This window comes from Leptopilina boulardi, unplaced genomic scaffold (genome assembly GCF_019393585.1).
Source record: "Leptopilina boulardi isolate dan_hultmark-lab unplaced genomic scaffold, ZJU_Lbou_2.1 LbouV2_351, whole genome shotgun sequence".
Classification (NCBI taxonomy): domain Eukaryota; kingdom Metazoa; phylum Arthropoda; class Insecta; order Hymenoptera; family Figitidae; genus Leptopilina; species Leptopilina boulardi.
The window spans coordinates 3,385,231-3,410,940 of NW_026137920.1; the positions used below are offsets into that span (position 1 = coordinate 3,385,231).

The window sequence follows — 25,710 nt, forward strand, 5'->3', positions numbered from 1 at the left end:
TCTAAATAAAAAAGGGATCCACACACACACATACATCCGGACAATTGATCTGGATCTCATATAACATGTTTCTGTATAAAGGAAAATTTGTTTCCGCCACTTTGAAAAGTTTTATAAACGAAAGGACTACAAAGCTTCCTCCACGAGGAAGCAAAATGAATAAAATTTTGCTTGATAAAGTCAAATATTAAAATATTTAACTGTCGTTCTAGTTTTCGTTGCATCATTTCTCTGTTGGAGACAATTTGATGTAGTTGTTTTGCTTTGCAAGTGGACATTCACGGTGAGTAAAATAATTGTATATATGTATACCTATAATATTTTATTTTTATTAAACTTTTTAAAATGTACCTTCAATTTATTTAACGGTTATTTTATCAAAAAAGAACAAAATTTTTTAATCTTATATTATTATTTATATCTTCTTTTCCAAATGGATCTATATGGAAAAATTAAAATTTGAACTGAAGGAAATTTTTACAATAATATATCTTATACCAAACTTATGAAAATCATAAAGCAGGAACTCTTTAACAATTACAACAGTATACACGGAGAAAATCTGAAAGCACTGAGTATTTTTTCTCACAGCACTGGCTACTGCGTAAACCAAAAAATTAAATTCCAGAGTTCTGAAAGTTCTCCACACAGCACTGAATGCTCTGCAGAAAATAATCACAACTTTTTTTGACAGTAATCAGAGTTTTGTTTTATATTAGTTGACAACAGATTATTGGCGAATCAAACCGACAGTGGCGCCATCCTGGTGCATAGCGGAAGGACTAGATTTAGTGGGAACAAAATTTTTAAAATACATGGAAAAGCGAAAAATTATTTTAATAATTAATTCACTAATGGAGTGAAATAACTATTAGTGAATTAATTATTAAAATAATTATTCGCTTTTCCATGCATTTTAAAAATTTTGTTCCCACTAAATCTAGTTCTCTTGCTATACACCAGGGCGGCGCCACTGTCGGTTTGATTTGCCAATTCAGAGCTACGAATGTAGCAATAAATTCTTTGCTCGAAGTCGTGAGTGCTGTTCTCACAGCTCTGAGTACTGTGTAGAATTATTTTTTAGAATTTAGAAAACAAAGGAACGTTTAACGTCAATTAAAAGGAAGATAGCCATGGTTATTTTTTCTTGTCAAATATTAATTTTAATTGGCATGTTTATAACCAGTTAATGAATAACAGAAATAACCCAGCAAACACGAATACGTAATGGTTATATATTTGTTCTATAACAAGATGTAACACGTTCTGTCACAAGCTTGTAGCATGTTACAAGCAGGTTATGATAAATGTCAGCTCTGATCTCTGTAACAGATATGTAATAAATACATAACACTGTTACTAGTCATTTATAACAGATATGTAACGATTATATAAATTAATTACAAATTTTTTAAATCCAGTAACAACATCTTATATAACACATATGTAACAAATATAGAACTTTGTTACAAAAAAAATACAGTTAAAATTAATATAATAAATTAAGAGAGTGTCATATTTTGTCTTAATTTGATGTTGATAATGTTAATAAAATAAAAAAAAATTAGTAATCCTAACACATTCTCGAAATTTTTTAACCGGTTGTCTCCCGAGATTCGAGCTTTCGACCATCACTAGTGCACTTACACTGCAGAGCTCAACCGTACTGGGAGCTGCGCCTAGACGCACTCGACCAAGGGAGACTACAAAGGTTTCTTAGGAAATGTTCCTTGTAACAAACACATGAAATAGATAGGTTTATCATTTTGTAAGACCATCAAACAATTTTTTAGTTGTTTATTATTTATTACAATGAGTATATTAGCATATCGTTTCTAAAATATTAATAATTTTTAACAATATAAATAATTTTTATTTGTTAATTCTTAAATATGTTAATTAAAATAAATGCAAAAATTGTTAAATCTTTTAATTATTGCATTTTAGAATTTATTACCTTTTAATTTTTAATTTGAAAGGAAATAAATCTTTGCTTTAGTCAAGAGGACAGTACATATAAATTTCAATTTTCTCCAAAAAAGTAATTAAGTAACAATGTTGAAACAGTAAAATTTTTTTAATTAACTAATATAATTTATATTACTCATAATAGTGATTTATAATATTATATATAAGAATAGTGTGATGTAAAAAAAAATTGGTAAGTCTCAACAAATTGCAAGTCTTATAGTAATTTTTTACGCAAAGAATTTAAAAATTACTTAAATATAAAACAAAGCAAATATTAAATTTCTAATAAATATAAGTTATAAAAATGTACGAAATTCAAAACATTTAAAAATTCCCAAATTAATCAAATAATTTATGTTTCGGTCAAGTTTCAATATCCAATATTATTGAAATTCTATGTTATATAATATTCAAATATTAAAACAATTGATGTTGGCATAAAAATTGACAAAATTACTTTGCAAGGCATTATTAATGGAAAAAAATTAACATAGGAATCTTACAACAAAAAGGATGAAACATTTAATGACATTTGTGACTGAAGTGTTACAGAACATTTGTAGATTTGACATAATGTTATAATTCTAGAACAGATAGTTATTAATAATTTCTATACGAAAAGAAAAATCTAGTTTTAATAACATGAAAATGATTCCTACCATTAAAGCATGAATTTTTCTTACAAAGAAAGCAAAAATCCATACGTTCTTAGTATGTTTGAGAAACACGTCTTCGTAGTATGCATTTAATACTTTAAATGAATGAGCGCCACGCATAAATTGTATGAAACCAAAACCTACTACTATTGCAGAAGTCTCATGCTTTTTTGGTATTAGAGTCCTGCAACTGGAGATCACCAAGTTTGAGTCAAGTTAAAGTGAGCGTAGCTTAATCGCCAGTTGCAGGACTCTAATACCGAAAAAGCATGAGACTCCTGCAATAGTAGTAGGTTTCAGTTTCATACGATTTGCGTGTGGCGCTTATGCATTTAAAGTATTAAATACATACTACGAAAGCAAGTTTCTCAAACCTTTTAAGCATGGACTGTTTTAGAACTCTTATAGAACATTTGTTATAGAATAATTTAAGAACAAATTTCTGGATATATTCTATAACAAAAAGAGAATATTGTTCTAGAAAGGTGACATAATATTGTTATATCAAAATTCTAGAGCAAAAAAAGTACAAAATTTCTAGAACATTTGTGATTTAAATGTTCTATAACACTTATGGTAAGGGAGAGTCGGTAGTGGCGAGACACGTTTTGTTTTTTTGTTATAGCACTCACATTTTCAAGAACATCAAGTCTGTATATATATCCATGGACAGGTGTGACTCTATACTGCAAATTTAACTTATACAGTTACAGAACAGATATTGAAAAAAAAATTATTGCCGATTTACGATAATGTCTCGCGACTACCGACATAAAAAATCGTCCGTAGTGGCGAGACACTATCTTAAAATCAGAGTCTTCATCGTTCAAACGTAACAAAAAACAAAGGAATCAAAGAGAAAGAGTATAATAATTGATGCCTTTAAATCATAATATTGTTTCATTCAATCATAAAAATACAGGCAAATATTTTTCTGATTGTGAGCCGCTAATCCATGTCACAGTTATTAAAAACAAATAAGCTTTTCTTCCTGTTCATCTTTTTTCAATTTAAACTATAGTTATGAAAAATATTGTCGACAAAACGTACAAAAATTATATCAAATTCATTAGGACATGTACAATATTATTAGATATAAAAAGCCACTGCCAACAACAAGTGTCTCGCCAATGCGGAAACAGCATTTTTCGGTAATGACGATGTACAATCCTATGCATCGAACAATAATTCATAGTGCTCTGGAAATTTTGAAGGAAACTTAAATACTAAAGACTCAAAACATTTAACCCTTCAGAAAATTCCGGAAATTTTTATATATTATCACTTATACCGATGGGAAATAAAACTTTTAAAATATCTTGAAACTGTTATTAACAGTATAGCGATATTTCGTACATCAAAAACGTATGCATCATATTGAAAAGTTAAAGCACAATAAAACTTGTCTTTCAGGCCAGAAGTGCCAGCACAGTCAGTTCAGCTGTCTGAAATATCCTAATGTCTCGCCACACAGGCTGTCTCGCCACTGCGGACAACGCCCTACTTATATCTAAGAAGAGTTCTGGAACAAAAAAATAGAACAGTTATGTAACATATTAGGAACATTGTTCTAGAACACTGTTACCATTTGGTTCTATAACTGCTACATGTTATTGATGGCACAATTGTTCTAGAACAATGTTCTTTAATTTTAATAGAACAATTATAGAACGTGTTTGCTGGGAAAGAAATGAAGAATTTAAAAAGTCTTTTTAAAAACTATCGGTTTTAAAAATTTTTTTAGTTATATAGCAAATAAAGTTATTATATTATAATGAAATAATAAATAATTATTTTTAAAATAAATTACTATAGGTAAATTTTAAATATTTATTTGTATTTCACAAGTTTTGAGATTTTAAGATTTCTTAGCTAATATCAAATTACAACCTAATCTAAATTTATAGATAATTATGATTAAAAAATAATAAGTTTCAACATTATTACTTTAAATATTTATCTCTTGAAGTAAAAAAAATATAAATAATCTTAGTCAAATAATCTGTTTTTCATAAAAATATTAGAAAACATCTAAAATTGATTAAAATTGTCTTGAACGCTTGTTAAAAATTGTTGTCTATTTTTTATTAAAGGTTTAATGTTCTTTCATTTCTTTAATCCTAAAAAATAATTCTACACAGTACTCAGAGCTGTGAGAACAGCAGTCACAACTTTGAGCAAAGAATTTATTGCTACATTCGTAGTTCTGAATAATCTGTTGTCAACTAATATGAAACAAAACTCTGATTACTGTCAAAAAAAGTTGTGATTATTTTCTGCAGAGCATTCAGTGCTGTGTGGAGAACTTTCAGAACTCTGGAATTTAATTTTTTGGTTTACACAGTAGCCAGTGCTGTGAGAAAAAATACTCAGTGATTTCAGATTTTCTCCGTGTAGATTACTGTTTAAAAACAAACGAAAGCATAAAACTCAATTTTTTGTCTGCTAAGAAAATCTTTTTTGAATATATGAGAGATTCTTTTTCAATCGCCCCAGCCCAAAAAGTCAATGTTCTGGGATTGGCTTCATACTTTGGTAAATTGTTGTCCTATATGATAGTAATAAATCCCTAAAATATAAACTCATTAAAAAAATATTTGTAGAAAGTAGAGGGGGTTGAAGTTTTGACGTTAAGGGTAACATTGTCATTTTCAAATCCGTATAACTATGACAAAAGTTAATGGATTTTAATTTATCTATAATGAATTTTATTGCATTTTTCACGTACTTTTCAAAAATGTATACGAAAATTAAAAAAAAAATTTTTTGACCCCTTTTTTTTCAAAATCAACCCTTATTTTTCGATTTTCACCCCTTCGGGAATTTTTTTTTGTTTTTTTTTTATTTTCATTGGAAAGCTGAGATTTTTTCCCATGAGCTATGTAAATATGAAAATGGGACAACAATAATTTTGTGAGAAACATAATATTAAATTAGGCGGTGCCTATCTAAATCCTCAAAGATGATCTCCAGGTACACCCCTTATCGGCACCGCCTACTTTAATATTCTGTTACTCACAAAATTATTGTTGTCCCATTTTCATATTTACATAGCTCATCGTAAAAAACCTCAGCTTTCCAATGAAAATAAAAAAAAAAAAAAAAAAAATACCCGAAGGGGTGAAAATCGAAAAATAAGGGTTGATTTTGAAAAAAAAGGGGTTAAAAAATTTTTTTTTTAAATTTCGTATACATTTTTGAAAAGTACGTGAAAAATGCAATAAAATTCATTCTAGATAAATTAAAATCCATTAACTTTTGTCATAGTTATACGGATTTGAAAATGACAATGTTACCCTTAACGTCAAAACTTCAACCCCCTCTACTTTCTACAAATATTTTTTTAATTAGTTTATATTTTAGGGATTTATTACTATCATATAGGACAACAATTTACCAAAGTATGAAGCCAATCCCAGAACATTGACTTTTTGGGCTGGGGCGATTGAAAAAGAATCTCTCATATATGGGCAAATCCACGAAACTTTTAACTTTTGTGATTATCGAATCGAACACTTAAAAATCTGAATTATTTTTAATTAAAACTTTGAGTATCATTTTTTTTTGCTAAAATATATACAAACGAACATTTATGTACAGTATTAGAACCAAATTTTTATTTAACAATTAGTTTTATACGTTAAAAAGTGAAAAAATGCTTAAATTTCATTTGAATTCCCACGTGAAAAGGTTCCCGGAATTTTTGCAGAGTGACTCTGGGAGTAGTTCCCAGAACATTCTGAGAACATTCCCGGAATTTTTTTGGTTTTTTCCCAGAATTCATGGAATTTTCGTTTTAATCAAATAATTGATACTCCGGGATCAATTCTTCAGGGAAGTTTAGTTGTAATCAAACCATCAATACTCCAGGATGACTCCAACGTTCATCATGATGACTAGGAATCAATTGGAACACTTCTCCAGGGAATTTTAGCTATTATCAAACAATCGATACTCTAGGATGACTCCAACGTTCATCATGATGACTAGGAGTCAATTGGACAACTTCTCCAGGGAATTTTAGCTGTAAACAAACAATCGATACACCAGGATGACACCATAGTACATCATGATGACTAGGAATCAATTGGACAACTTCTTAAGGGAATTTTCGTCTCAAACTGATTCTTAATAATTAAATGAATTATAAACTTGGATTTAATATTTATGATTATTTAATATTAGGATTCTCACAAAATTATTGTTGTCCCACTTTACTTTACCGAAGGGGGAAAATCGAAAAATAAGGGTTGATTTTGAAAAAAAGGGGTCAAAATTTTTTTTTTTTAAATTTTGTATACATTTTTGAAAAGTACGTGAAAAATGCATCAAAATTCATTATAGATAACTTAAAATCCATTAACTTTTGTCATAGTTATACGGATTTGAAAATGACTATGTTACCCTTAACGTCAAAACTTCAACCCCCTCTACTTTTTACAAATATTTTTTTAATGCGTTTATATTTTATGGATTTATTACTATCATATCGGACAACAATTTACCAAAGTATGAAGCCAATCCCAGAACATTGACTTTTTGGGCTGGGGCGATTGAAAAAGAATCTCTCATATAAGAGATGTACATGACATGATATATTTTTTTGGGGGGGTTTCATAGGCAATCTCACATGTGCTCAGAAGAGTACTTGATGTTTTACCGCCCCTAACTTCATAAAAAATGTATTTTCAGTGTATAATCTAACCGGATTGTGAAATTTTAAACACAGAAAAAGAAAAATAACCTATACATTAAAGCCTCATTAATATTATTTATGATATAATTAAAAGTTAATGAATAACTGTTGCGATTAAGTCGGGGCTTCATCTAACCCTTTTAAATTACGACACTGTCCACGTCGAATTTTTCTTAACTTGACTACTAAATATTGGAAAAAAGAGGTCATATATTGTTAAAGAGACTTCTATTAAATAAGAAATTTCGTCTTCTTCTCGTTTTTTCCCCACTTTAGAAGTCAATTTACTAAAAATACATATGAGTTTAACAAAAAGTGATACTTAAATTTTCTCCGTGTAAAATTCTCTGAAGAAGTTGACCAATACACTTCTGGGTATCCGGATGTACGTTGGAGTTGTCTTAAAAACTCGATTATTTGGTTGAAACGAAAATTCCCTGAAGAAGTTGTGCAATTGACTCCTAGTCATGATGGTGTTCGTTGGAGTCATCCTGGAGTATCGATTATTTTATTACAGCTAAAATTCCCTGGAGAAGTTGTCCAATTGACTCCTAGTCATCATGTTGTTCGTTGGAGTCATCCTGGAGTATCGACTGTTTGATTACAGCTAAAATTCCCTGGAGAAGTGTTCCAATTGATTCCTAGTCATCATGATGAACGTTGGAGTCATCCTGGAGTATCGATTATTTGATTACAGTTAAAATTCCCTGGAGAAGTTGCCCAATTGACACCTGGGTATCTGGATGTACGTTGGAGTTGTCTTAAAAACTCGATTATTTGGTTGAAACGAAAATTCCCTGAAGAAGTTGTGCAATTGACTCCTAGTCATGATGTTGTTCGTTGGAGTCATCCTGGAGTATCGACTGTTTGATTACAGCTAAAATTCCCTGGAGAAGTGTTCCAATTGATTCCTAGTCATCATGATGAACGTTGGAGTCATCCTGGAGTATCGATTATTTGATTACAGTTAAAATTCCCTGGAGAAGTTGCCCAATTGACACCTGGGTATCTGGATGTACGTTGGAGTTGTCTTAAAAACTCGATTATTTGGTTGAAACGAAAATTCCCTGAAGAAGTTGTGCAATTGACTCCTAGTCATGATGTTGTTCGTTGGAGTCATCCTGGAGTATCGACTGTTTGATTACAGCTAAAATTCCCTGAAGAAGTTGTCCAGTTGACTCCTAATCATCATGATATACGTTGGAGTCATCCTGGAGTATCGATTGCTTGATTACAGCTAAAATTCTTTGGAGAAGTTGTCCAATTGACTCCTAGTCATCATGATGTTCGTTGGAGTCATCCTGGAGTATTGATTATTTGATTACAGCTAAAATTCCCTGGAGAAGTTGTCCAATTGACTCCTAGTCATCATGATGAACGTTGGAGTCATCCTGGAGTATTGATTGTTTGATTACAGCTAAAATTCCCTGATGAAGTTGTCCAATTGACTCCTGGATATCTGGATGTACGTTGGAGTCATCCCGGAGTATCAATTACTTGATTGAAACGAAAATTCCATGAATTCTGGGAAAAAACCAAAAATTTTCCGGGAATGTTCTCAGAATGTTCTGGGAACTACTCCCAGAGTCACTTTGCAAAAATTCCGGGAACCTTTTCACGTGGGTTTCTTCAAAAAGTTTATATTCTTAACGTTTTCATTTTTGCGGCGTGTAAAATATCACTTCAGCTACTATATGGAAATATCTAACAGATATATTTTGTCATAAAATTTTCCTTATCCCATTAGTGTGCCACCACTAAAACTAAAAATACGAAGGTTTAATTGAGTGATAGCACTTTTAAAAAAAATTGAATTGAACGTCTTCTTATGAAAATATCTATTATGGCGTTGGATAAAAATGAAAGTTTAATGCATTTCTTAAAAGGTGATGAAAAAATAAAAATTTTAAGACCTTTTTCAATGATGTGCCTCTAATTGTATTCCTGTGGCAGCAATTTAAAGATGATAATAAAAATCGTGATTTCATTTAAATTTATACATTTTTGAAAGGCACAACTGCATTTTTGCTTTAAACAGGTCAATCTATATGGTGTGATCGAAACATTTTCATACGTGAGAGATAATAATATTAAAGTAGGCGGTGCCTATCTAAATCGTCGAAGATGATTTCTAGGTATACCCGTTATCAGCGACCTTGTTGTCCAAGTTTTAAGAATATTTTCTCAAACCTCAAATATGAATGCCAAAACCATAAAAAAAATTCGAGATAAATTCTCAGCGATGATCCTAAATTATACCAATCATCGGCAACCTGGTTCTGTAGGTAAAAAATTACCACACTGAAAAAAAATTCTGGTTAGGCTATATTTAACATTACTTTCTAGTTATGTTAACCAGAATTCTAGTTGAATTAACTAGAATTCTCGTTAAAATAACCAGAATTCTAGTTGAATTAACTAGAATTCTCGTTAAAATAACCAGAATTCTAGTTGAATTAACTAGAATTCTCGTTAAAATAACCAGAATTCTGGTTAACCTAACCAGAATCAAAATGTTAAATATACCCTAACCAGAATTCTGGTTATTTTAACTAGAATTTTTTTTCAGTGCATGGATTATTGTGCGGTTGTTAGTTCTGAATGTACATAAAAAATTTCAGTCCTCTAGGACATCAGCAAAACGTTTAAATTAAATTTTAAAATTTCATATTTTGACTTTTGCAAAACAAATTGTTTATAACAATAACACTGGTATTAAAAAAATTATTTAACCATAAAAATCGTGTTCAGCATAAAAAATACATAAGGAACACTTATGTAGGTCCTTTCATATATAAAATGTTTCAAGAAATCTATTTTAATTAGTAGTAAAACTTTAAACGCGTTTTTCTCGAACAGTTGATTTTGGTCGATAGCACCGTTTTCTCAGACCCGGTCACATATGTAATATATTACATAATATTATAAATGATAAAATTAATAATAATTATTATAATAATTATAATAATTATTATAATAATTATAATAATTATAATTATAATAAATTATAATAATTATTATTATTGTTAACATATTAATTATTTTATTAATTACCCAGTCGAAAATCGTAAGTTTCCCTGAAGGGTTCACATGGCCTTCAGGTAACTGTTATGAAGGTTTCAAAAGCTTCAAGGCAACTATTTATACATTAGACCTAAAATTCTGTGATATTTGCTTTCTGACTTCTTAACGGGAAGCTTTTTCTACAGCTTGTTGAATATCTGTGGACAGCTTCTAGCAAAAGGTCTACCAGTTTGCTTGGTGAATGCTTTCCTAATGCCTGGTTTAATGTGTAAGAAAGCAATTCTATTTGCTTTTCACAAGTTGCAAATTAATATGTAATTTAATTACCTTTTTTACACTTCCTGAAAACTAGAATAATTTCATCAAATTAAACTAAATCGAAAAATCATAAAAATTCTATAGTAATTTGTAAATCCGTTTTATACAATTAATAATTATTCTTTATATATTATATAAAAATTATTTTTCAAAGAAAACGTTTATTTTTAAACACTTAAATTATATACGAAAAAAATTATATATAACTTGAGCAAAATTTGGGGTTAGGAATACGAACACGGTGAAAACCTTTTATTTTGAATAATGAATACAATTTCTTAAAAAAAGACAAAATATTTAATATTTAAAAAAAATAGATTATTATTTTTATACTTGATATTTATGAATATTTTTTATAAATAATATATTCTTTATTCTTTTAGAATTTCATAATTTATGAAAATGAATTTAACAGCGTATTTTTATTTACAAATTTTTAAAAGTATTCTACATGAAACATTAAATTATTAATCAATATTAATTGTGTAATTTCACTATAGAAAATTAATTGACAACTAACTTTTAATTGAAAGAAGATAATAATTAATTTAAAAAAAAGTATTTAATATCACTAATAGATATTTTATAAAACAATTGTACCCTTTTAAAAAGACTGTGGAAATACCGAGTCTGACGTAAATAATTTTTCTTTAATTCTTCAATATTTAAATATAATAATCTAGTACATCATATTTTTACGAGATAAATAAAGATGGAAAGAAAGGTTAAATTTAATTTTTGATCATTGTCATTTTTCCTCTGTTTCCTGAAACATCCATGACGCTTCATTTAATTTTCGCCACCTGAACGCTTTCTTTTTATATATGCAAAATCCTGCAACTCTTTGATAACTCTCTCAAAGCTACTTGAATGCTTTGTTTAAAACGTACAAAATTTGTTATTTTCAAGCTTTCCGTGGAAGCGAAAAATCGGCCATAACAGGCTTCCTGAAAGTTTTCTATAGCTAGTTATCTACTGTCTCACAATTCTCTAATGGTTATCTCAATACTTCAAAACAACTTTTTGTTCAGCTTAACATAGCGTAGGATTTTCGACTGGGTAATTTTAAAAATTATCGATGGCTTTGCAGAATGTGATTATTTCACAAAAAAAACTTAAAAACTTCCTTCACGAATTTCTCACCAAAAACAGACACAAAAATGTAATAAAAAATTTAAAAAGGAATAAAACACCCTTTTATTGAATTGAAAATAATTTTTGTTCATTTGATAGACAGTCTCAACCCTGTAGAATGCAGAAAGCTGTTACTGAAGTAAACAGGAATAATATAGGTGCGTACAACGATGGGTACTCATCTTTGCTTCGATAGCGCGGGTGCACCGCCTACTTTAATATTATGTTTCTCACAAAATTATTGTTGCCCCACTTTCATATTTACATAGCTCATGGGAAAAAACCTCAGCTTTCCAATGAAAATAAAAAAAAAATACCCAAAGGGGTAAAAATTGAAAATTAAGGGTTGATTTTGAAAAAAAGGGGTGAAAATTTTTTTAATTTAATTTCGTATACATTTTTGAAAAAAACGTGAAAAATGCATTAAAATTCATTATAGATAAATTAAAATCCATCAACTTTTGTCATAGTTATACGGATTTGAAAATGACAATGTTACCCTTAACGTCAAAACAAGGGCGGATCCAGAAGCCAATTTTGGGGGGGCGATTTGAAAAATATATATATACATATATAACATTAAAGAATATATGTCAAGCATATGAAAATAATGTAATTTGAATAACAGTATCACGTTGAATAACAATTTAATTCATAAAAAATTTAATCCTTAATTTAACCTTACTATTACAACATAAAATTTAGTCTATGTTTATAAGTTTTAGCATATCTATTGATAATTTGGTCCACATTCACTTCAATGTCATAATGAATATGCAGTATTGCAAGTCCGTTCAATCTTTTTTCAGTTGTCGTAGATCTCAAATAGGTTTTAAGTCTCTTAAAAGTTGAAAATGACCTTTCAGCACTTGCTCCACTTGAAGGCATTGTTAAAAAAATTTTAAAAAGGGTATGAAGAAGAGGATATATTTCAACATCACAACAGTTAAAAAATCGCATAGCACTAATGCTTGAATCATAATTTCTTCTTTCACATTGCATATGCCACATCTCTAATTCAGTGGTCAAATATATTTCTAAAATCTCTGGACATTCCTTAAAGAAAGTCGAATATCTGTTACAAAGTTTCTTCACAGCTTCTTTAGATAGTGTACTATCTGTTGATGTTACAGAATCAGGAAACAGAACTGAAAATAAATATAAATCCAAAGCTTCTGTTGAAAATCGATTTTTCAAATCTGTCATCACATTATCAAGAACAGGAATATAAACAGCTTGTCTGAAATAGGTTTCGGGATCATTTACAGGATAATTATCACGGTCTCTTTGAATTCTGGCTACACGTGGCATTTTAATTTCAACACCAATATCATTTGCGATGTTTTTAACTTCTTCAAAAAGACTCCTTTTTTCTTCATAATTTTCGCGTTTTCTCTGTAATAACTTTAAAGTATCTTGAACGATATCCTGCGCTGATTTAAGATCGATTTGCTTTTTTTGCAGGAAGTAGCTTAGGGATTGCGTGGTATTCAACACATCAGAAAGACAAACGACTGCAACTAAAAAGTTACTTTCACAAAGAACAATGTTTAAAGCATTTGCTTTTGACGACGTTTTCGAATCTTGCCATTGAGATACATGATTTAAGGTTTCAATTATTTTTGGAAGCAAAACACGAAATTGCAAAATTCCATAATGTCTCTCGATCCATCTTGTTTCACACAAGCCACATAATTGACCACCCATTACACAGACCTACAAATTTTAGACCCAGAAATCGGAATAGTCATTTCCCATGTAATTTTTCACGCTGAATCCAAAAATGACAGCAAAACTGCTCTATCACGTCCGGATTTTGAGATATTCTAACCTAAAAGCGTGAAAAAGGCCGTTGTTGGCAACATTCAATCATCTATAAAATCTCCAATAAATTTTTTTAAGCGTTGGTTCAAATTTCTAAAGAAAGTACTACTATTTGCCTTTTAAAATTTTCTTGGCCCGTTCAAATCCGATTTTTTTCACTTTAAGACTCATATGCGCAAGGAAAAAAAATTTGAAATTTAAAAAAATTAGGTTCAAGTCGCCTAAAAAGATTTTTGGGGTATTTACCCCCATTTTTTTCAAAATTTCATATTTTTTTAATCCTGCGTAAATGAGTCTTAAAGAGTACGATCCAAGGTTTAATTTAAGCATATATATATAGAAGTGTCTAGCACGTCTGGTTAAGGAATACAAAAATATTGACAACCCTCAAAACACTGTTTTTGGAGACTTTACCTCCACTTTATTCAAAATCCTGATGTGATACGCAATTTTGGAACCCGGATTCGGGTTCAGCACACAAAAATACATTGGAAACCACTCCGGTATAAATATATAAAAAAGTCTTACTTTGTAGACCTGTGTTATGATTGTTTATAAACGTTTTTAGGATTTAATTACACAAAAGTGATTATTTTATTTGATCATATTTAAATTTGAAAATCTTTGTTGGATGTCATAAAAAATGTCATTTGCTACAGAATTAATGTTTTTTTTAGCGAACACACGAATCTCAAGGGTGCCAATAATTTAAACAGTATGGCCATCTCACCTCGAAAAAACATGGCCATCTCTCCTAATGTCAGGAGACAAATTGACACAACTAAAATTTAAATAAATAAATAAATTTTTTGAATGAATATAAAGTTATGACAAAACTTGGGTCATGTACTTTACAAAAAAACATGAAATTCAAAATTATTCTACAAAATAACACAACGCCAGTGAGGAACGTAAACTCTTCACTTTTTTTCAGAACTACCCAGTGGGCAAAAAACCATGTTCGTTCTAAAAACGTTTTAAGAACGTTTTTAGAGCGTTTCATGTCTGCCAAATAATGTTTTGGAACATTATTCGAACATCCATGTTCTTAAAATGTTCCAGAACATTATTTGGCGGACACGAAACGTTCTAAAAACGTCCTTAAAACGTTTTTAGAACGAACATGGTTTTTTGCCCACTGGGTAGTCAAAATAACAAATCAGATTTTTACATACTTTTTCAATATTTTTCGTGAAGTTTTTTCTTATAATTGTGTTTTGCCATAAAACAAAGCAAATTAATGTTTAATAAGCGATACCTAGCAGCAAATTCTATAAAATATTTTAATTGGCCATATCTCCCGCATGGCCAACTCCCCCGGACTAATGAAAGTTAAAAAATCAAAAATTCACATTTTGGCTATAATATTTTGTGATTATTTAAATTTAAGTTTATAGATGAAATAATTGTATTCCTTGCTTGAAAACGAATCGATTGGTATATATACAGTTTACATTTGAAGTAAATTTAATAAATTAATGAAAGTAAAAAAAAAAATTCACATTTTAGCTGAAAACTTTTGTATTTATTTAAATTCAAGTTTAAATATAATATTTAAATTTAACTCAAATCTATAGGTACTCAAATGTTTATATTATTATATTATTTTTGTATGTTTATTTCAATGTTAATGCTTTCTCCACCGATGAAGCAAATTTTTTTGCTGATCGTAAAGAGGAAGCAAAATGTTCATGTAATGAATATCTGAATTTACAACTTGTTTTTTTAAATATTGTATGTCGTATAATATAGTTATTTTAACTATAGTCGACATATGGATATAATTTGTTTTAAGAATTTAATTTTCTATTCGTGTCTTATTTTTACTGCTTTAAAATTTTTCACATTTCTTAAATGTGCGATTCCAGGTGAGATTTTGAATTTTTCGGAGTAGGTTAACCGATTGCAATGAAACTTTGAAATTCTGTTATATATATAGTAAAACTAATCTTTAACGTAAGTTTCAGGTTAAAATATTTGTTAGTTTACGAGATTTGCAATAATAACAAAAAATTTTAAACTGCTATATCTTCCGTTCTATTAATCAGATTGAGGTCTACTTTTTTTTAAAATATCAATGAAAATGAGAGGAATAAATCTCTTTCAGAATAATTTTTTTAATAATTTTACAAAGAAATAATTAAAATTAAATAAGTTTAACTTGCAATTGTAGTTGGATTCCTTTGAAACATTAAAGAAAACACAGCTATTTAGATTATTTTAGCATTTAAGTGATTGAATTTTAGATTGTCGTTCGAAATTTATTCAATTATTAGTTAATAATTTTTTTCTTTGTAAAATTATAAAAAATTATTCTGAAAGAGATTTATTCCTCTCATTTTCATTGATATTTTAAAAAAAGGTAGACCTCAATCTGATTAATAGAACGGAAGATATAGCAGTTTAAAATTTTTTGTTATTATTGCAAATCTCGTAAACTAACAAATATTTTAACCTGAAATTAACGTTAAAGATTAGTCTTACTATATATATATATATATATATATATATATATATAACAAAATTCCAAAGTTTCATTGCAATCGGTTAACCTACTCCGAAAAAGTCAAAATCTCACCTGGAATAGCACATTTAATAAATGTGAAAAATTTTAAAGCAGTAAAAAAATAAGACACGTTTAAAAAATTAAATCCTTGAAACAAAATATATCGATATGTCGACAACAATAAAAATAAATATTTAATGACATACAATATTTAAAAAAATGAATAAAATTTTGCTTGATAAAGTCAAATATTAAAATATTTAACTGACCATCTTGTTTTCAATGCTTCATTTCTCTATCGGAGACAATTTGATGCAGTTGTTTTGCTTTACAAGTGGTCATTCACGGTGAGTATAATACTTCTATAGGTATAATAATTTTTTATTTTCATTAAACTTCTTAAAATGTACCTGTAATTGTTTCACAGTTATTTTATAAAAAATACAAGATTTTTTAATCTTATATTATAACTTATATCGTCTCTTCCAAATGGATCTATTTGGAAACATTAAAATTCCATCTGAAGGAAATTTTTACAATCTTATATTCGTTTTAATCACAGAAAAAGTTTATTTGACTTAACTAAAAAGTTTAATTTAGTCAAATGCAATAAATCATTAAGTTCATTCAAATAAAAGTATTCAATTGAATAATTTTGTCATGAATCACAACCAAACTTTTTTTTAACTGTATAGCAATGCATTTATTTCTTTGTTTCAAACAAATTTTTCTCTGTGAGCATTATTGTCGTACTAAACTTAAAGGATAAAAATTATACTAATTTTAAATTAATTCCACGCCAAATTATACGCCCATTTGCAATTGTATCTCAGATTTAAAAAAAAAATTTTTTTCCTTTAGTACTAATTGAGACTAGTTTTCCTAATTTTTTCAATTTTTTTTTTAAAAAGTCGTTCACGAGATATGAATTTTTCAAAATTTTAAAATTTTATAATGATTTTTTATTTTTCAATGCTCATAACTTCCTTCAAACTCCATAAATTTTAAAAGTGATTTTTTTATCATATGTATTTTTAAACGTACCCAGATAGCACGTAAGCTTGCCGCAAGCTTCAAATGTCCCACCTAACTCAAGCTTGCATGGTAAGCTTACCGAAAGATTGCAGTGTAAGGTTACTGCAAGATTGCACAGTAAGATTATCGCAAGCTTGCATAGTAAGCTTGCACGGTAAGCTTGTGACAAGGTTGCCAATAACATTTCCCAATCAGCACAGAAGTTTGCATTGAAAATGAGCACTATGCGCACTTACAATCACGAGCACTTACGGCTACGCAGTACATTTTTTTGACCTCCCAGGAACTGGTGCTCAATGTATGTACAAAAATAAATTTTCTGCCCCCAAAAAATTCTTTGTTATATTCCGCAAGATTGCACCAAGCTTGCGGCAAGTTTGCTGCAACCTTCTGTGCTGATTGGCAAGGTTATTATTTGGCAACCTTGCAAGCTTGCCATGAAAGTTAGCTTGGCAAGCTTGGTGCTATCTTGCGGAATATAACAAAGAATTTTTTGGGGGCAGGAAATTTATTTTTGTACATACATTGAGCACCAGTTCCTGGGAGGTCAAAAAAATTTACTGCGTAGCCGTAGGTGCTCGTGACTGCAAGTGCGCATAATGCGCATTTTCAATGCAAACTTCTGTGCTGATTGGGGAAGGTTATTTGCAACCTTGCCACAAGCTTACCGTGCAAGCTTAGTATGCAAGCCTGCGATAATCTTAACATGCAATCTTGCAGTAACCTTACACTGCAATCTTTCGGCAAGCTTACCATGCAAGCTTGGATTAGGTGGGATATTTGAAGCTTGCTGAAAGCTTGCCGTGTTCACTTAGCAATATTGCGTGGCAAACTTGCCGCAAGGTTGCTGCAGGTTTACGTGCTGTCTGGGTACATACTTTTCAAAAAAGAAATGAAATTTTTCTAAACAATATTACTATCCAATTTTTAAGTATTAAAGATAAAGTGTCATTTTTCTCAATTGACGAATTGATAGATCTTTTTCAAAATTTTCTGTTAAAAAATTTATTGCTTAATATTTACTCCTCTAATTTATAAAAAAAAATTAGAATGTAAAAAAAGAATTAGTGTTGATATATTTTAGAAAAAATTTATTGTTGTATATAAAAAATGTGAGTTGCAAGTTTTTTTCAATATTTTTTTTACCCAAAGACATACATTTAATAAATTTGAAAAATTTTAAAGCAGTAAAAATAAGACACGTGTAGAAAACTAAATCCTTGAAAAAAAATGTTTCGATATATCAACAACAGTTAAAAGAAATATTTAACGAAATATAACATAAAAAAACAATAAAATTTTACTTGATAAAGTCAAACGTTAAAATATTTAATATTATCCTTCTAACTTTTTTTTGCTTTATTTCTGTATCTACAAAAAAAATTAGTTGGAAATTTATTTAATATTTTCTTTTACAAAAGAAATTCATTTAATAATTGTGAAAAATTTTAAAGCAATAAAAAATAAGACACATTAAAAAAATTAAATTCTTGTAACAAAATATATCGAAATGTCGACAACAGTTAAAAAAATATTTAACGACATACAATATTAAAAAAATCAATAAAATTTTGCTCGATGAAGTTAAACGTTAAAATATTTATAATATTATATTTCTAACATTTTTTGCTTCATTTCTGCATCTACGAAAAAATGGAGTTGAAATTTTTAGAATTTACTGAATTTAAAACGATTTTTTTTAATTTCAGACAATTATTAAATTTTTAGAATTGAAACTAAGGCATCAAATAATTTAAAACAAAAATTGACTTTCAACAGTTTTTAATTGAAAAATACTTTCAAATAATTGACTTTTTTTATGAATATTATAAAAATAATTGAATTTTATAAGAGTTATAGTTGAAATTATTACATATCAGAAAGTTTTAGATGGAAAATTTTAGAAGGTTTTGAATTTAAAATTTTTGATAATTTTATTTTCTCATTTTTCTTATCTAAATTTTAAACAATTATTAAATTTCATAATATTTTTAATTACAAAATAGTTGTAATATAATTGAATTTAAGAAGAATTTCATTAAAATTATTGAATACTAGCAAAATTACACGCGCGCAAGCGCGCGTCCAACTTCAATTGCAATGGTTATTTTAAAATAATAATAATATTAATAATAATAAAAATAATAATAATAATAATAATTCTGCATCAGTGGAGTATTAAATTAATAATAGGTATATTTCTAATTTTCACGTTATCATTTATTTATACACAGAAAAAAATGAGTTTGATGTTATATAAATAAATAAATTAAAGTAAAAATTTTAAAATATAAATATTAAAATTTTAGAAATAAATATTTTTGATAAAGTCAATGTTCGATGAATTTTTTATAATCTTTCAAATTACAAAAAATTAGTTATGTTAAATATTTTTTTGTATTTTCTATAAATATTTCGTTGCAAATAAAAATTTTAAATTTATGTTTTTTTTCAAAAAATTTAATTAACTGATAATTAATAAATATTAAAAAATTATGTAATCAAAAAGAAATTTAAATTAACAGAAAATTATTAATTATATTTTAAAAAGTATTAAGCAATTAAAAAATATTTCAAATTTTGAAAAAATAAAACCTAAAAAAAATTTGTAATGGTTTAAACTTTAAACTTAAATTAAAAATTAAAATCAAATTGAAAATTTTTTAAAAAAGCAAACTATTTTTATATTGTTTATAGATAAAAAAATATAACAATTTAATAATTAATAATAATAAATTTGTGAATAATAATATATAATAAATAATAATGAATAATGAAAAAATAATGAAAGATAAATAATAATTATAAGTTAAAATGTTCTAATTATCTGTAATAATCATTATATTTAAAAAAATGTATATATAATATAATAAATTTATAAATAATAATAAAAATTATATTATAATTGAAACTTATTTTTCTATAAATACCAAGTAGGAAATATACTGGTGCTGCACACAATGAACAATATTTTTTTTTTACTTTAAACTGTCACTTAGTATATGACTTAATTAATGGCGATAAATAAAAATATCCGTCGTGTTAACCATAAAATATTACGAAATCAAGAATTGTCAAAATTTTAGAAAAACAAAAGGAACAAAATACGACTAACTTCAAGTGTGGACAGACGGAATGAATGAATGAATACGGAAATTATTAAAGTTAATAATTAATAATTAATTTAGAGAAGAATTTTAGTTAAAAATTTGTTAGATAATTATAATAAAAAAAATCTAAAGAAGATCAGCATTGTATACTAAAAAAGACATATTTTGTTTAAAAATTTATTGCAAAATGTAAATAAAAGCGCATCTTATTAAAATAAAGCCAAACATATTTAGAAAAAGACAAAAAGTCGTATAATTGGTCTTGTAACTATTGATTGAATACTTGACTCTATTTGTAATTAAATGCAACAAGGCCTGAACAGATGAATTAAATAATTTTTTAGAAAAGTATACCAAAAAATGGACGTCTGTGAAGTAGGCCTGAACATACCATGATATTAGTATTAGCAATTTACTATCTTTTAAGGTTCATTTAGGGCTAACAGGGCTTGAATATCCTAAATTTTAGGCTTTTAATTTATTTCTTAAATTAAGGTTCCTGCCAGCTTCACATTGAAGCTGGCCAGAACCACGCATACCTTCTTTATCACTATTCCTACTAAGCTCTAACTACAAGGAAAATTTAGGTCTCATTAAGGGCTATCAAAATATTCCTTAACCTAATTAAAACATTTTCATTTTTTTTAAAAATGTTCACATTGACACTTGTTCACACTTGACTTTATTATTTTTTTAAAATGAGTTTCCGACTAGTAGCAACGTAGGTCCATCAAACCAGCACCTCCACAATTACAATTTAGAAAACAGACTACACTAGATTTTTGGGCTTTTTAGGACTCCACAAAAAAATATTCCTGATTTTTAAAAATCACCTCTTCAACAAAAACAACCCCTTTTAATATCAGCAACTTACATTTTCCTATTTTTCGAATTAATAAATTCATCGGATTCGCTTGAAACTCGTTACTCGGGGGTTTTTTGGGTCGCTGATTACGAATCCGATGTCCGTTTTCAAAATTTCAAAATAGCGCATCCAATATGACCAACGAGTTTTACAAAAATTATACCTATTTGTTCGAAATTCATTACTTAGTGAACAAGAGTAAACCCCTAACCTTAAACGCAAGTGAAAACTTTGATCTATTTCCGCTTTTTTTTCTTTTTCTTACGTGTTCCAATATTTTTGGGCTCTTCAATATTGCGACTCTCAATTTTTGGGCTTATTCCCTAAAAATGAGTAGAGCCTAAAAATTTGAATGGTTGTTTTTGTGAAGCCCAAAAATATATGACCCGATTGAGAGAAAGAACTACAGGATTATGTTATGTTTTTTACTTCTGTTGTAGTTAAAAGGGTAGTTTTGGAAAATGGGTGAAGCCCAAAAATCGGGATGGATGTTTTTGAGAAGACTAAAAATATTTGATCCAATTGAAAAGAAGAACTACAGGATTATGTTATGTTTTTTACTTCTGTTTTAGTTAATAGGATAGTTTTTGAAAAATGGACGGAGTCCAAATATTACGATGGTTGTTTTTGAGGTGCTCACAAAAATAATTTAGATAACAGACTGCACTACATTTTTGGACTATGTAAAAACTAAAAATTTTAAAAATATCAAATACGCTATATTTTTGGGCTCCACTAAAAAAATATGCCCAATTTTTAAAACTCACCCATTCAACAAAAACAACTCCTTTTAAAATCAGTGAAGGTGTAAACTTGCCAATCAATGAACAGCGGAGAGTAGGGAGTTGTGCTCCAGGTTTTGTTTTTCGATCAAAACTATTACAGTAAAACCCCGTTTATCCGAGCTCGCTTTATCTGAGGTCTCGATTATCCGAGGTGGTGTCCCAGTAGGAAATTCTATATTATCTGAGTCTAGTCTACTTTATCCGAGTTATTTTTAATTTTAGTTTTTTATAAATATGAGTTTATTTTTAATAAATTTAAATTGTTTAAATTATTATAGAATATATACAATATTATTTTCCCGTATGTAATAAATAATAATTTTTTAAACAATAATAATGTTAAATTGTAATAACAATTCGGATTATCCGAATTTTCGCCTTATACGAGATAGGTCCGGTCCACATTAGCTCGGATAACCGGAGTCCTACTGTATTTAAATTTTTTTTTATTATTCTATTATATACAACAACAACAGTTAACAAATTTCCAAAAGCGACACCGACCCCGTGACCTCGACACCGTCCTTGGAAAATCTATTTTCACTTATTTTCAAATAACTCAAAATACTTTGCCATATGCTTTTAGAAAATCTTACATACTTTTTTTTATAAGTCTAAAAAATTTAGGGACTTAGAAAAAAATCGTTGATTTTTTTAGTTACTCTCTTTGATTTATTAATTTTTTATTATTATTTCTTTAACGTCGTTCTTTTATGTTCGAATAAAAACAAAAATCTAACTATATTTTTCATTTATTTTTAATACCTAATTTATCATTTACAAGTATGTACAGTTATAATATGTTTTAACTTATTTTTAACCGTTAAAATGTGTAGAGGTTCCTCCGCCAGTAAGAAACCTAACGCAGAAGTTGGCGTGGTTCTCATTGCGCCAGTAATCCCTCTTAACGCCATTGCTTGCAGTTGTTCAAGTTTCAATTTTACCGTTTTCCACTGGCTTCTAATCCACCAAACAATTGCTGCATGCAGAAACCTTGGCAACAGGACCATACGATAGAGCCACTGAACCATATCCGGTTTTAGACCCCAAGATGATCCAATAGCCCTTCTGCAAACCCAAAAAGCAGTGCAAAACCTACTATATTCATACTCTAAGTGCTTTTTCCAGATCAGCTTTTTATCCAGAATCACTCCTAGATATTTGACCGAGTCGGAAAAAGGCACTTCTCTCTCATAAAATACAGGTTTTCTCACAGTTGTGGTCCACTGTTGAAAATTTAAGAAAAAGACACATCTTTTAGAATATTCTTTATTTAAATTATGAAATGTGAAAAAGTAAGATAACTTACATAAAATAAAGAAATATTTAAGATAATAAAAGATTAATTTTAGGTAATTTAGATAAAATAAAATTATTTTAAAAATAATTGAATTAAGCTAAAAAATTAATTGCATTTACAGTGAATACAGATGTAAAAAGTCTCATTTCACTAAAGAAATTTAAATATTTAAATTGCTTAAAACATTCTAATTATTCATAAATAATGCAAAATAAAAAAGAGAGTGCGTATTAGCATTAAAAACTGTTAAATAATATGATGTGAGGCACAACTCCCTACTAACGCTGGAGTACCTCGAAAATTTATTAATAACAGCTAATTTTTATGCATTAAACATTGTGATCACTTTGAAAAAATTAGTGTGAATGACCTAAACATAAAGAGACAACAAAACTTTTAGAAACAAATTTTAACTCACTATCTGGAAAAACACGAAAAATGTTTCCAAAAATAACGAGTACAACTTAAAAAGTTAGTTTTTAACGAGAAAAGAATATGACAATAATTGAAATTAGTCATATTAATTTCCATATTAAAAATATTTAGCACGACTCCCCTCGAGGCACAACTCCCCACTCACCCCTATATTAATAATCTTCTCTTCCAAATTGATCAAAAACATTTACGTTTGACATAATTCTGTAAATCTTTCTTTTAATTGTGTCAACAAATTTTTTGGGCTCCTTAAAAACAGCAATCCCGAATTTTGTGATCCACCTAATCTTCAAAAAATACCCTTTTAAATAAAACAGAAGTAAAAAAACTAATATAATCCGGTAGTTCTTCCTCTAAATCGGGTCAAATATTTTTGGGCTCCCTAAAAACAACCATCCCAATTTTTGGGCTCCAATCATTTTCAAAAACTACTCTTTTAACTAAAACAGAATATTGGCACAAGTTAGAAGAAGAAAAAATAATTTTGCAAATAGATCAAAGTTTACTTTTGTTTTAAAGTTTAGGGGTGATTTTTAGATTTAGGGGTTAAGCCTAAAAATGAGAAGTGGTAATTTTGGAAAGCCTGAAAGTATTAAGACAGGTTATAAGAAAAAAAATTCTGCAAATAGATCGAAGTTTACTCTTTTGTTAAATTTTAGAGGTAATTTTTATATTTAGGGATGAAGCCCAAAAATGGAAAGATGTGATTTTGAAGAGCCCAAAATTATTAGGACAGGTTAGAAGAAAAAAACAAAGAAATTATGCAAATACTTCAAGGTTTTCCCTTATATTTAAGTTTAGGCGTGAAGCCCAAAATGAGAAGTGGTAGTTAAGGTTAGGAGTTTACTCTTGTTCACTAAGTAATGAGTTTCGAACGAATAGGTTTAATTTTTGTAAAACTCGTTGGTCATATAGGTTTCGCTATTTAAAATTTTTGAAAACGGACATCGGATTCGTAATCAGCGACGCTAAAAACCCCCGGAGTAACGTGTTTCAAGCGTATACGTTCAATTTTTTTAAACTTGTCCACCATATTGGATACGCCATTTTGAATTTTTGAAAACGGACTTTGGATTCGTAATCAGCGACCCTACAAACCCCCGAGTAATGAGTTTCAAGCGAATCCGATGAATTTATTAATTCGAAAAATAGGAAAATGTAAGTTGCTGATATTAAAAAGGGTTGTTTTTGTTGAAGAGGTGATTTTTAAAAATCAGGAATATTTTTTTGTGGAGCCCTAAAAAGCCCAAAAATCTAGTGTAGTCTGTTTTCTAAATTGTAATTGTGGAGGTACTGGTTTGATGGACCTACGTTGCTACTAGTCGGAAACTCATTTTAAAAAAATAATAAGGTCAAGTGTGAACAATTGTCAATGTGAACATTTTTTTAAAAAAATGAAAATGTTTTAATTAGATTAAGGAATATTTTGATAGCCCTTAATGAGACCTAAATTTTCCTTGTAGTTAGAGGTTAGTAGGAGTAGTGATAAAAAAGTTATGCGGGGTTCCAGCTTCAATGTGAAGCTGGCAGGAACCTTAATTTAAGAAATAAATTAGAACCTAAAATTTAAAGTGTGGAAGCCCAGTTAGCCTTAAATGAGCCCTAAAAGTTAGTGAATTGCTAATACTAATATGTATCATGCCCACATAGCACGACTTCTTGCTGGGAGGTTACTGTAACGATATCTGTAGGGTTTGTAAGGTTACCGTGTAAGCCTGCAGTAAACTTGAGGTCATCTTAAAACTTCCGCCTTACAGTAAGCTTACACAGTAAAGCTAAGGTAAGCTTACACAGTAAGGTCGTGGTAAGTTTACATGGTAAAGTTGTGGTAAGCTTACACGGTAAGGTAGTTGTAAGCTTCCTTTAAGGTTACTGTAAGGTTGATGTGAGGTTACTGTAAACATAGAATGTTGTTAATAAATAAAATTTATTAATATTTATGCGCAGTAGTTTTCTATGGCACATACGGCTGCGCAGTAACTTTTATTTGACAAACCCTATTGGGGTTCATAAAGTACTTTACCAAATATATAATTTTTTATACAAAAAAA

At 28.6% G+C, this 25,710-nt stretch overlaps 1 protein-coding gene across 11 annotated transcripts in view; it reads left to right on the top strand.

Annotated features, from left to right (window-relative positions):
- LOC127286158 (ras-related protein Rab-37) overlaps positions 1–25,710 on the top strand; it is a 293,485-nt gene that overhangs the window by 165,620 nt on the left and 102,155 nt on the right. Inside the window, exon 1 of one of the 11 annotated variants that reach the window (XM_051312480.1) lies at positions 16,383–16,476. The exons of 8 other annotated variants lie outside the window; for them this stretch is intronic. Coding sequence is in view for 1 of the 3 variants with exons in the window: in XM_051312491.1 (XP_051168448.1) it covers positions 16,412–16,476 (65 nt within the window). In the remaining 2 variants the exon portion in view is untranslated. Of the gene's footprint in view, positions 1–16,382; positions 16,477–25,710 lie in introns of those variants that run through there. 2 more of the 11 variants (XM_051312491.1, XM_051312494.1) reach the window with 2 other exon arrangements.